We start from the raw sequence: 13,650 nt of genomic DNA, 5'->3' as shown, positions 1-13,650 counted from the left end.
GTGGATCTAACTGTCTTTACCACCCTTGGCTACTTGGAGCCAATCCAACCTCAGGGAGAAACCGCTTACCTACCTCACCCCAATCCAATCTCAGGGACGAACTGCTTACTTATCCCACCCGATCCCCACAGAGGAAAATTTTAGTCTCAGTCGGCATTTTATCAACAAGGAAGGGATTTGATAGTAGAGCTGAGTAGGCCCACCCACTGGGACGTGAATCCAAAACCTTCTTGTCCCTCGTCTGGTGCTCAACTGACTGATCTGCTCAGGATGTAGATTAAGTAAAACAAACTTCCAATTTAATTATAAAAACCACATAAAATTAGCAGTCTGTCTATATAGACAGATATAGTTACTCCCAAATTGCCTCCTGTGGCACAGGCAATGCGCTCAACAAATGGAAACTTGGCCCTTTAATGCATCTGGGAAAAGTCATCAATACTTATTTTCTGATAAATCTCTAACTTTGTGACCCTCCTGCAATCTACATGCAGGAAATGCTAACTTATTTGTCATTTTTAAAATGAAAATACAAACGTTATAAATTTTCCTCTGGAGGGATTCTATGAAAATAAACTTTTTGAAAAAAAGTTTTGCAAACAAGCAAAAAAAGTCCCCTGAATTCCCTTCCTAGTTCCCCTCCCCCTCCTCCGTGTATGGAGTTAGTCTGAGTTTACGTAGTGCAGTTCTGCAGTCCATTCTGCATTCCACTCTGTAGATTAGACACAGGTTCAAATCGCTCACCTTTTTCTGACAGTGTAGGGTTAGTCGGTTGCACTGTTAGTTAAACCTCAACAACAGCTATCTGATGCTTACTGATAACCATCTTCTGCTTGCTGAAATCACAGCTTTAACTGCTCCACTCCAGGTTTTTTTTGGAGACCCCCACTTAAAGATTTCATCAAAATCACTCGTAAATCTGAGTCTGCAACTTTAAGCCACGTTCAAAGTGAATTTTCATTCTAGCTCTGATAAATCTTACTACAGTATGTCTGCAGGTGATGATCTTCACACACCAACACCAGAGAATTGCTAGACTAAAGTTCTCTCTTTATAAACGTTATTCGTTCATATAAAAAGTTCTATCTTTATAAAAAGTTATTTTATAGAAAAAAAAAGAAATCTTTTATAAATCGGAATGAAGCGTCTGCTCACTGAGACTGAAAGGGGTGACAGATCGGCTCGGGAATGGAGACATGAACCACTATAGTTAGGTCAATACTTTCAAGCAGTAGAATTGACCTGGCTATACAATAGCTTAGTGCAGATTAAATGCCTATTCCCTCCAGCACTGAGAAAATCTACACAGCCTGCATGTTAACATTGCACACAGTAAGGAGTCTGAGGTTATAATTTTTATAATAATAATAATCCTTGCATTTGATATAGCACCTTATCAGTCAGGCTCCGCCACTGTTAAGCGCTCTGAGACGCTACCCTGCATGGAGGGCGCTATATAAATTCAAGATGTTTTTCGTCGTTATCGCGTCTTCGAGACATCTCAAAAGCGCTTCCCAGCATATACCGTTAAGTGAATCGACCGTGTATTTTGTGGGCGAAATGCGGCAGCCGATTGCGCACAGCAACAATTTGAAATAATCACAAGTAAAAACTAGGATATGTTTGATATGGACATTGAGAGATCGACATAAAATCCATAGCTACCCTCTCAGAGTGTCATGTTGTCCTCGTCTCCTCACTCGGTTGGTTGCGTCCCTCAGTTCATCTGGGTTGAAGCGTTGGGCTTCAAAGCCTCTGGAAGGATACTTCTGTCCTGTGGCTTTCTCCACTGCGATCCCTGTTAGCGCCATACATCCCAGCAGCAACTTCCAACACCACTGTATCCCCATCCTGGGAAACTCGCTCCTTGCTGTTTTGGCCCCTTTTTCTCCCTCTCTCCCTCTCTCTCTGCAGCTTTTTTTCCAGATCAGGTTTCACTCAATATAAAAAAAATCCTCACTCACAGTTCAAGACGCGGATCAGCTCAAAGACAGACAGGATTATAACTGTTTTCCCCTCAATTGTTCCTTGGAATCAACTTTCTTTTCTTTTTTGGGTGGGGAGAGGGTGGGGGGAGGGGGGGGGGGGAGAGAGAGAAAAGTTCAGCTCAAAAGTTTTTGGTTCTTTTAACTTTTGTCCCAGCAGCAAATCGAGTTTGTGTCTCAGTTGTTGTGTGGGTGTGTGTGTGAGGGGGTGGGGAAGGGGGTGATGGGAAGGGGGTGAGGGAGGGGGGGGGGGGGGGGGGTGGGAGGAGGTGAAATGGGGGGGAAAGTGAAAATGTGCTTTGCAAATGGGGTGCCTTGTGGGGAAGTGGTTACAAAAGGGAGTGAGAAAGTGAATGAGTGAAAGAGAGAGAGAGTGAGTGAGAGAGAGAGAGAGGAGATCTGCTCTGCTCTGCTCTGTGAGACTGCAGGAGATGTGTGTAAGGAGCAGTCTCTCTGACTTGCTGACTGATAGACTGGGGAGGGAGCTGCAGGGGGTTTGAGTGGCTGCTGCTGTCAGTGGGCAGCCCAGAGAGAGAGAGAGCAGAGACCCTGCAACACGTGGGGTTACAGGGAGTGGACTCAGCCCTGAGAAGGAGGTGCTCAGCTCCTTCACTCCAATCATCTCACACCCAGACATCCCGTTAGCTCCACTGGGTGGTGCAGAGCAAACAGAGCACTGAGGATCAATGGCTCAGTGGGGCTCAGCCCCCTGCCCTGCCCTTGCCCTTCCCCCCCACTCTCTCTCTCTCTCTCTTTTCCTCCCCCTTCTCTCATTTCAAGCGAGGTTGCTTTATTTGAATGGTTATGTGGGTGGGGAGGGGGGAATAATCTGAAGTCCCATCGCTATCAATAGAAAAGGTTTTTATAAAAGCGCTGTCGTTATAGAGAAAAAGTTTAACCTTTCTTTTAAAGATAAAAACTTTAGGTAAGTTTTCCTTACTCCGCGCACCGCTGTTTACCGAGCTTTAAGCAGGAATCCGGTTGTTAGTCGATTGGCGGATTCTCTTTCCGCGGGGTCGTAGTCCCCTAAAAGAAAATGGTCATTCAATCCACGACTGTATGTGAGACGCCTTTGTGCGCAATTGGCTGTCGCGTTTTTGCCCACAAAATACACAGTCAAACCACTTTACAGTATATTCTGTGAAACGCTGTGAGACGTCCTCCTGATGTGAAACGTGCTAAACTGTAAAGATTGCTATTATTATATTTTCTGTTTCTATCAATCCTTACAATCTAGCTGGCATCATATAGTGGGCCGTTACTCATCTCAACGACATGTTAAGGCGCTATATCAAATGCAAAGATTATAAAAAATATTTTCATTAAAAATTCCATCTTTATAAATATTTTGTCAAAAGTGCTTTTTTTTCAGCGCTCCGAGACGGGGTCTTGCCTGGAGGGTGCTACATAAATGCGAGATAACTAAAAGCGCAGGATTGGGCGATATTAACAAACAACAATACCTGAAATGTTACATTCTGTATCATTCTTACACCTCTGATTTGGTTTTTGTTCAGTAACAGTAAAACATAACCATACCTATTCCATTGTTAGTATTACAATTTACTATTGATGTTTCAGATAGCGAATTGCAAGATTGGCGTTCTGGAGAAGGCTGCTTGAGTCTCTAGTATGGAGCGCTTCTCATGCAGCCTATGTAATTTGCAAGTGGTGGGTGCTTGTTCAATAAAGTGCCCTTCCCCCGTTACCCTAAACAGGAAAATAGGATTGAAACAATGTGTAAAGCACATGTAGCTTGTTATATCAACACAGAAAATCTGCTGTCCTGACCATAAAACACTTCTATTGCACTACAGAAAAATAACAAGAGCTGTCAATAACACTACGACCACCCTCACCTCTGCTTTAACAGATTTTCTTCCCCACGTGCCATTCCATGCTAGTCAGCAAATCCTGTCTGACTCAACCCTTCCTTTCCCTCCACTCCCCTGAGAGATAAGCTCAAATGTTTAGACACAGCCTGGCTCATCAGCAGGACCTGGGCAGAGCAGTCACTCGGGCAGGGAATCCTCCCACACAGCTGCTGTTAACCCTGCAACAACAACAACAAGATTACATTTGTATAGCGCCTTTCACGTCGGGAGGACATCCCAAGGCGCTGGACAGTGTACGGCATTTCAGTCCCAAGCTGGGGTCGGGGGAAGAAGGGAGAGGAGGGGAAGGGGGGTGGCCGATGGCATGGACAAAGAGAAATGTTTTGAGGCGGGACTTGAAGGAGGCTAAGGAGGAGGCGAGGTGGGATGGAATTCCAGAGGTTGGGGGCAGAGTGGCTGAAGGCTTTCCCACCAGTGGTGGGGCGGGTGGGGCGGGGGACGTGGAGCAGGCCCGAGCCGGCTGAGCGGAGGGAGCGGGCAGGTTGGTAGGGGGTTAGGAGGTTGTTGAGGTAGGGTGGGGTGAGACTATGGAGGGCTTTGTATGTGAGGACCAGGATCTTGAACTGGGTCCTCTGAAGGATAGGGAGCCAATGGAGTCGGGCGAGAGTGGGGGAGATGGGATCACAGAGTTTGGTGCGGGAGAGGACACGGCTGCAGAGTTCTGGATTATCTGCAGCCTGTGGAGGGAGGAGTTGGGAAGGCTGACAAGCAGGGAGTTTGCATAGTCGAGCCTGGAGGTGATGAAGGCATGAACAAGAGTTTCAGCGGCCTGAGGGGTGAGGTAGTGGCGGAGTCGGGCGATGTTACGTAGGTGAGGGAAGGCAGAGCGGGTCATGGCTTTGATGTGAGGAAGAAATCCAATGTGTAATCCAAAGCCCTAGCAGGTAGGGTAGTCCAAGGTGCACAAGCAGCAGGAAAGCTTGCCAGACAATGCTATCTATGAGAAGCTATGGAGCTTTAGCTGGTTAGACTCCAGCAATTACCCCAATGCACACTCTTTGGTCCCCAAGCCTAGGCTTTTGCCAACCTGCATCTAATACTTTCCAGAATTAGGTAAGCAGAATGCATCCCTCCAGGGAGATCGTGCCCATTCCAACAATCTATCTCTGGAATTTCCCTGGTAGGTAGGATGCAAGCAAATATCACCTTGGTTTGGGTACTCTTAAGCATGGTGATGGATGGGTTTCTGCATGTGTCAGACACCTGGCTGACCAAAGAAACTCAAATGTAACCTACCTGCCAGAAGGAAACTGTGACATTAGTTATGAATAAATTCAAGTTTTCACACCGGAGGTGAACTTCAGATTCACTCGAATTTGAGAGTGATCTTTGACCTCTGTTCTGTGGCCCTCAGGTTATGATTCTGTAATTGGATGAAGCTCACGACTGCCAGCTGTGGGATATGGTCGTTTTAAGTGGCAGTGCACAGATCACAAAATTCATAGAGATAAATCTAACAATTGCATCGAAAGCACTGGAACAACCCTAAAAATAAACCAGGAATTGAGAAGGTTGATAGCTCTGTCAGGGAGTCGGCATGAATAGCCCACTTTCTGAGCTGTAAATACTATGGAATTTGTTTTTGGTTCTCCAGGTGTCTGACACATGCAGAACCTCATCATGCTTAAGAGTATCCAAACCAGACAGAGAGTTTCACATACACATGCTGCTTATGCATGAAAATCTCGCTGTGTTTGGAATGGAATGTACACTCTCTTCCTGGGGGGGACACACCCATCTTATTTAATTCCAGAGAATATTAGGCACAGGTTGGCAACAGCTTACTTGGGGGACCACAGAGGTTGTGTTAGGGTATTGCTGGAATACAGCCAGCTAAAATAGCATAGCTTGCCATTGAGAGCACTGTCTAACAAGGATTTTACTGGAAATTGTAGTGACTGTGTAGGAGGTGAATGCGGTGGCCAACTTGATGTCCCGCAACCAGCTGTGAAGTGAATGACCAGTGTTATCTAAGGGATATTTATCACTCATAGGGAGTTAAGAGGGAGTTGTTTTATAACAAATTCAATGTTATCACATTACGTCTGTTATGAAATATCATTCTTTTTACCCCATTTTTACCCCAAAAGGTATTTCTTGATATATGCTCCAAATTCACTTTTTACTCATTGCCATTTACATTCTCTGGTCTTAAATTCTCAGCTTGCTTTGAAGTGAAAGCCTGGTTCATCTCATCTGTACTATTAACCTCCAGAGCAATACTGATATGTATTTAAGTCAGGGCGCAATTCTTTGCTGCATGCCACAGACGTGCACTCATGTCCTGACTTTCATGTCTAATTCTAGGATGAGGATTGACAGGACCTCTTCTATAGTGTAGTCCTGACAATCTCCAAACTGGGTTTTCATACTAGACTATCAGGTCAGTTTTGAGACAATGTAGATGAGATAATCGTGGGAGCAAATAGAAGAAAGGTAAAAAGAAAAAGAGTAGAAAAGTTATAAATTTAAAAAGCATAATGTTAAAATTAAACAAGACATAGCAAAACATAATAATCCTTGAATTTGATACCATGCCTTTCACATCAGGAGGATGTCTCAAAACTCTGCACATGATATTCAGTAAAGTGCAGAGACTGGGCATTTTACAGGTAAACGTGGTAGCACACAGCTATGTATCACAAACAGCCATGAAATGAATGACTAATTTTATTTGGAGAATTGTTAGCCAAGACACAAGACAACACTTTTTGTTCTTTTTGAAAAATTACCATGGAATCTTTAACATGCATGAAGCCTGATCCCACAACCTTCTGACTCAGAGACGAGAAAGCTTCCAATTTATTTTTTAAATTGTGTTTCATATTTAATGGGTTGGGATAAATAGTGCAGTAATAACTTCATTACAGATATTTGAGGAGCTTTATTATTATAATAGTGTTACTTTTCAAAGTCACAGTGTGTGAGCTGAAAGCATACGGAACCCATTGGCACATTGGCTTCAATACTTTCTATATTTTGATGAGGTCATCCCTCAACAGCATTCTTTCCAGATTATGAATGCAAAATTTCTCTCATCTGTCTTTCGAATCTGTCCCATTTACACTCAGACACTCGGCTGACCCCCCAAAAAACTACTAAAATACTGCTCCTTTTCTAATGCAAGTATATATACAGTATACAAATAGAGAATATACAGTATTCTTGTTATACATACATATACACATACAAGCATATAAATAGAGAATAAAAACAGAAACTTGCATTTATATAGCGCCCTTCACACAGGATAGCATCTCGGAATGCTGCAGTGTGTGTATATGTTGCAGTTTGGTGTTTAAGACTGATTGCAATATCCTAAATGCATTCTGATCAGTGCATTGAAAACTTGCATAAAGAAGTATGCCAGATGTAGCTTACGATGCTGCCTCACCTTCAACTACAGTGCTATAAGGTAAACCTGTTGGCACTGTTGCCCCTGAGGTGGGGGGGGGGGGGGGCAGAAGTGGGGGTGGGAGAAGATGGGGGGAGAAGGGGTGGAGGAAAAGGAGGAGGGGGAGAGAAATTCCAACGCACTCCCAAAGTAGTTATTTATTCCATTTCTGAAGGCAACACAGCTGTCATGGAGTACAGTGGTTGCCTCTACTGAGTTTGAAAAATTGTTTGATTGGGAAAAGCCCCCAGAGCAAAATAGCATCAAGTACAGCAAGACAGAAAATATGTTTTTGTGCACAGAATGCAATGTATACCAAACCAACATGCAGGACCTCTGCTCCAAACCAAGATTGCCTCGAAGCAGAGGACTCGCAGATTTGTGTAACATACACAAGGTTCTAGTTTCCTTTACAAAGAATCCACAACCCTTATCCCCCATCCCCATCCTCTCCACTATGGTTAATGGCAGAGAATTCCACATTCCAGCCATCTACTGTATAAATAATTTGTTTTTATAACCTTCCATTCAATTCCTTTTATAATGAACCTAAATTTCTGCCATTGAGTCAGTCAAGCCCACCTCTTTCATAGATCATGCAAACTGGTTTACCATGGTCCTTATACCACCCACTGCATCTCTCGGAGAAAGGTATGGGATAGCCCCCTTATATTGTGGTCAACGGGGTCCAAAATGTCTAATGTGTCGCGTCTGAAAGGAGGACAAAAAACTGGCCAACCTACAGCTTGTCAGGTCACCACTCAGGTCAATTCCTGCATCTGGACATCACACAGGAGGTGCTGCTCATGACATTTCCTGCCTTAGGGGCAGCAGCATGTTAGAACACTGCTATTTCTAGCATAGCATGCAAGACGTTCTGTTGGTTGCATTTCCTGTGCATAGCACAGGGGCATAGCTGAGGAGAGGGGTTGTTCTATATGATGTATAAAGTTAGGGGGCAAATATATATTAAAAAAATGAACTCACCACAATGGTTGATGCTGGCAGTTACTGGAGAATAATGACTGTATTTCTCTGATAAGTGTGTCTGTTTTAGAAGGTTAATAATAATAATGATTCTGGTATTTTGATATAACAATAACAACAAAATTACATTTGTATAGTGCCTTTCACGTTGGGAGAACGTCCTAAGGTGCTGGACAGAGAGAATTACGGATCTGAGCTGGGGGTTGGGGTGGGGGAGGGTGGAGGGCAGGGGGGGAAGGCAGGGAGATCGAAAGCACAGTCAAAGAGGCGAGTCTTGAGGTGGGTCTTGAAAGTGGCGAGGGAGGGGGTGAGGCAGAGGGACCATGGGATGGAGTTCCAGAGAGTGAATGCAGAGTGGCGGAAAGCCCGCCTGCCAATAGTGGGGTGAGCGACACGGGGGACGTGAAACAGGCCGGAGCCCACTGAGTGGAGGGAGCGAACAGGATGATAGGAAGTTAGGAGGTCGCAGAGGTAGGGGGGAGCAAGACCATGGAGGGCTTTGAAGGTGAGGACCAGGATCTTGAACTATATCCTCTGTGTGATGGGAAGCCAGTAGAATCGGGTGAGGATAGGGGTGATAGGGTCACGGAGCCTGGTGCGGGAGAGGACACGGGCTGCAAAGTTCTAGATGATCTGCAGCCTATGGAGGGAGGAGTTGGCGGAGGCCAACGTGCAGTGAGTTTGCATAGTCGAGCCTCAATGTAATAGTGCCTTATCATGTCTTCGAAATGTCTCAAAGCACTTCACAGAATATACTGTAAAGTGAATTGACTGTATATTTTGTGGGCGAAACACAGCAGCCAATTGTACACAGTCATGGTACTTAGTTGCTTAGTTTGTTGCTGAACTCAAGACAGAGCAAATTTGGCCCCAGGGACACAATACCTCATTTGGGACTGCCCCTGGAAACTGGGGACATATGGTCACCCTAAAAAAGATTCTACCCAGAACCTTTAAGGTAATTGAGAAAAAAATCCTGAATATTTATCAATATCCACTCTTTAATCTGGGTTCCCTCTCTCCTCCTTCCCAACAGCACAGTAATCATTGTATATCTTAATTTGCATGTTCCATTCTTAAAAAGACACTTAATCGTTTTTCTTTTTGAAGGAGTTAATTGACACAACATAAATCGCTTTTGTTCCACTTTATCTGTAACATTCTCAAAAAATCAGGAAACTTTGTCAGGCATGATCGTCCCTTTTAAATCTGTCTGTTTCTTATTAAGTTACTGCTATCCTGGTACTCCTGTGGCCTGGCGTTTAAATGGATATTATTTTACAGGTTACTGATGTTAAGCTAATGGGTCTGTAATTGCCTGGGTCACTTTGATGCTCTTTTCAAATATGGGTCCTATGTTTGCCTACTTCAAGCACAATGGAATCTCACTAGTGCTTAACAATTCTTCCAACATGGTAGCTGGTAACCCACAAATATTCTCCCTGGTTTCCTTCAATACCCTGGGATATATATAGGACTGGTGGAAGTCAATTTTGTTTGTCTGATTTTCACTGGATAATATCGATGATTATTTGTTTTCTCAGTTTTTTTACCGATTTGTGTTGATTTATTTCAGTGACTTCCGGGTCGCTCCCTGTATATTGGGCATGTGCATAATTCATAAAAAGCTGTGTTCCTTTGCAAAGTAAAACCAGCACTCTGCTTCTTACGCTGTATCATAGCATGCATGTACAGTATGCAGGAAGTGACATTAGAAATAAACCTGAGGATCTGGAAGTTGTCATTGAAAAAAAATTATCAATGAAAATGCATTTTTATTGGATTGTGGAACATCAATATATTTTTCATCAATTTTTAGCTAATCAGGGAAACCAAGGTATATATCATGTGATCCAGGGAATTTATTTAATTTAGGTCCCCTTTACTTATCAAATACCTGGGAACACTCGGCAGGTCAGGCAGCATCTATGGAGAAAGGAAAGGGGGTCAACGTTTTGGGTCCACGAAAAAAACACATACGCAGAGACCAGGAGTGAGCTATCAGTGGGGCAGCATCAGCCTGAGGGCTGTAGGAGGCAGCGAGGGGGTTGGAGGGGAGGGATGGCACTCATGGCTTAGGTGCCAGAGACTGGGTGGGAAGGGAGGAATGTAGGGAGGACTCCTGTCTGTATAATGGGTGCGAGTGACCACTGAGGCCACGAGTGGATGAACTAGCGGTGCTGAACGACCGGCGAGATGAAGGTTCGGCTGCTTCAGGCGCAGAGACGCCATTTCAAAATCCCCCGCCTGATAAATGGCCGAATCTCGCTGCTGGACATCACTTCCTGGCCCCTTTTTCCAATCCGACAGGGTAGGGTAAGTATAGTATATATTCTACTATCCTTCAGCTACCTTATCCTTCCTTCCTTCCTTCCTTCCTTCCTTCTTTCCTTCCTTCCTTCCTTCCCAGTCTCTGGCACCTAAGCCAACTCCAGGTGCCGATGTTCTATCAGCTTGTCTGGCAGACATCAAGGGGTTGGATGAGTGTAAACTTCCTGCAGCTAAATATGGAGAAGACAGAAACCATGCTCTTCAGCTCCCATCAACGTCTTCACTCCTGTGGATCTAAACTCCTCAACCTCCCTGGGCTCTCCCTCAGACTCATCGACTCTCAGACTCAAACTAAGACTCAGTGTGCAACCTAGGCATTCGGTTCGACCTCCAACTGTCCTTCCTCTCCCACACCCGGTCCCTGACCAGGACCACTTTCTTTCACTTCCACCACATTGCCCTCCTCCAATCGTACCTTACCCCAAATGCAGCCAAAACCATCGTGCATGTGTTGGTCACCTCCCGCTTGGATTACTCCAACGTACTCCTCCCCAGTCTCCCCAGCTCCACGATTCACAAGATCCAGCTCATTCAGAACTCTGCTGCCCACAAACGTCTCCAACGTCCTCACTCCCCAATCCACCACTCGGCGCCTCCACTCAACTGGCACCGGCCTCCTGCTTGTCACTCGCACCCTTCATCCCACCATCGGATGTCATGCTTTCAGCCACTATGCCCCAAAACTCTGGAACACTTTCCCTGAATCCCTTCGCCTTTCCCCCTCTCTCCCCTCTTTCAAGTCCTGACTGAAGACTTTCCTGTTCGACCGTGCTTACGGCCACCTCCCCCCTCCCCCCGGCTCAGAGTCAGGCTCCGTCACTGATAAGTGCTCTGAGACGCTACCCTGCGTGGAGGGCGCTATATAAGTGCAAGTTGTTGTTGTTTCACGTTGAAAGAATGTCTCAAAGCACTTCACAAGAATTATTGTAAGAGTGTATTCTACAATTGGTAAAAAGTGATAAAGGAGTCCGAAAAACAATCATTACAATAAGGAAAAAAATAAGGAACAGAAGAGTGCCGTCTCTTGCGTTCAAAGCACCTGTGAAGTTTTCAGATGAGACACACAGTACACTGGAATGCACACAGAGTGGGATCAGCCTGATTGCACAGAATTGAACAGAATTGAGCACACAATCGTATTAAAGTAAGTGTTCCATAAGAAATATTCTATGGACGAAAACGTTCTCAATTTGTAGTAAGGTGTTGAAGGGGACCAGGCAGTAACTTTGTAGGGCACTGGATATCGTCATGGAAGAATTGTAAAGATGTTATTCAATGTTTAGACCCAAAATAGTGAACAAAGCTGCTGCTTTTCAACAAATAATGACATTTTTCTGAATTGTTTCCAAGGAAATTACCTCACTGCAATTGATTTAATGAATAAGATGTATGTTTTAAAAGGGAGGGGAGCAGACATTGTAGTGGAATATCCATTGGTTAGTTCGAGTGTACCCTAGAGAGTAATATCTCATGCCAAATTCTGCAAATACTGGCAAAGAAACAGGTTCATTTAAAGCATATTTATTGTTTTATAATCCAGATATGATTAAATATATTATGTTGACTCAAGTAACTCCATGACTTAGAAAGACTTGCTTTTTATTAGTTGGTCTGTTTCTGTGTGTCTTATCCACAGAAAAACGATTTTGTTTTAACTTGTAACTCACCCAAGCACACATTTTCAATTCCTGTCTATCAGTTGGTTTGTGGTATCAGTAGTACTGCTTCTGAAATCTGTTAGTTTTGTACCACTCAATCTGGTAACACATTACGATTATTCCAGTGAAACAATATCAATTACAGTGTTGACAGAGCAGATCTTCATGCAGTGGATTATTCTCCACACTTTAAATCCAGAAGTATGTTACCAGTTGTCCATAATAGCTTCTGTTAACCCTGCAAACCAAAGCCCTAACCAGTACGGTGGACCTAGCTGGACGTAGCAGTGGGAAAGCTTACCAGACAGCAATAACAGTGGGAAGCTGGTTGGACTTCACCAGTACCCCAACCCACATTCTGGGGTCCCCAAGCCTTGGGTCTTGCCAACCTGTGCAAAATAGTTTCCAGAATTCAGTAAGCAGGATGCGTCCCTCCAGGGAGAGAGTGCATATTCCATTCCAACAATCTATCTCTGGAATTTCTATGTGTAGGTGGGATTCATGGACTTCTCAGTTTGGTTTGGATATTCTTAAGCATGGTGATGGGTTTCCGCATATGTCAGAGCCCCTGCTGACCAAAAAAAATGCCCCAAATAAACATGCCCAGTCACTCGGCAGTGAATTCTATGAAGCATTTTGGGACGTGCTCCCGACATGAAAGGCACTGTACCAAACACAAGTTTTTGTCGTGATATAAGACGCAGAGTTTGAAGAAAGAGCTAAATGCAATGGTGAACAATATTTTTTACAAAGTCTTTTAAGATAATAATAATATAATAATAATCCTTGCATTTGATATTGCGCTTTTCACGTCATCTAGATGTCTCAAAGCGCTTCACAGAATATACTGTAAAGTGAATTGACTGTATATTTTGTGGGCGAAACGCGGCAGCCAATTGCACACAGCAGTGTCCCACAAACAGTTGTGGATTGAGTGACCATTATTATTATAGGGTTTTTTTCTTGCTAGATTATTATTAGGCGTGTGGAGTAAGGAAACTTGCTCAATGTTTTGCCCTGCTGGGAATCAAACCCAGTTCTCTCACTTGCAAGGCGAGTGCTCTAACCACTGAGCTACAGGACTCCTGTAAGATGGGAATGGTTCTGGTTTTGCACTGCTCTACAAAATAGTAAAATATGGATCTGTGCCAAATAGTCTAGGCTGACACTCCAGTGCTTTGTTGGGGCTGCACTGAATTGTTGGAATTATTGTCCTTCAGATAAGGCATTGAAGGCTGGACTATGGGAACTCTCTCCTCGCCGGCCTTCCCGCCACCTCCCTCCACAAGCTGCAGGTCATTCAGAACTCTGCAGCTCGTGTACTGTCCCGCACCAGGCTTCGGGACCACATCACTCCCACCCTCGCTCGCCTCCACTGGCTCCCCATCCCCCAGAGGATT

General features: G+C 44.4%; 1 protein-coding gene across 1 annotated transcript in view; it reads right to left on the bottom strand.

Annotated features, from left to right (window-relative positions):
• Positions 1–2,056, bottom strand: part of LOC103178047 (fibrillin-2) — a 186,374-nt gene extending 184,318 nt beyond the window's left edge. Inside the window, 1 exon segment of the mRNA XM_007892531.2 lies at positions 1,666–2,056. Coding sequence (XP_007890722.2) covers positions 1,666–1,850 — 185 coding nt within the window. The 5' untranslated portion in view covers positions 1,851–2,056.
• Positions 2,057–13,650: the final 11,594 nt, after the last annotated feature.

The sequence above is a fragment of the Callorhinchus milii genome, unplaced genomic scaffold (genome assembly GCF_018977255.1).
Source record: "Callorhinchus milii isolate IMCB2004 unplaced genomic scaffold, IMCB_Cmil_1.0 Scaffold32, whole genome shotgun sequence".
In the NCBI taxonomy this organism is placed as follows: domain Eukaryota; kingdom Metazoa; phylum Chordata; class Chondrichthyes; order Chimaeriformes; family Callorhinchidae; genus Callorhinchus; species Callorhinchus milii.
Note: the sequence above shows the minus strand (reverse complement) of the source record. Positions and strands in the feature narration are given on the sequence as shown.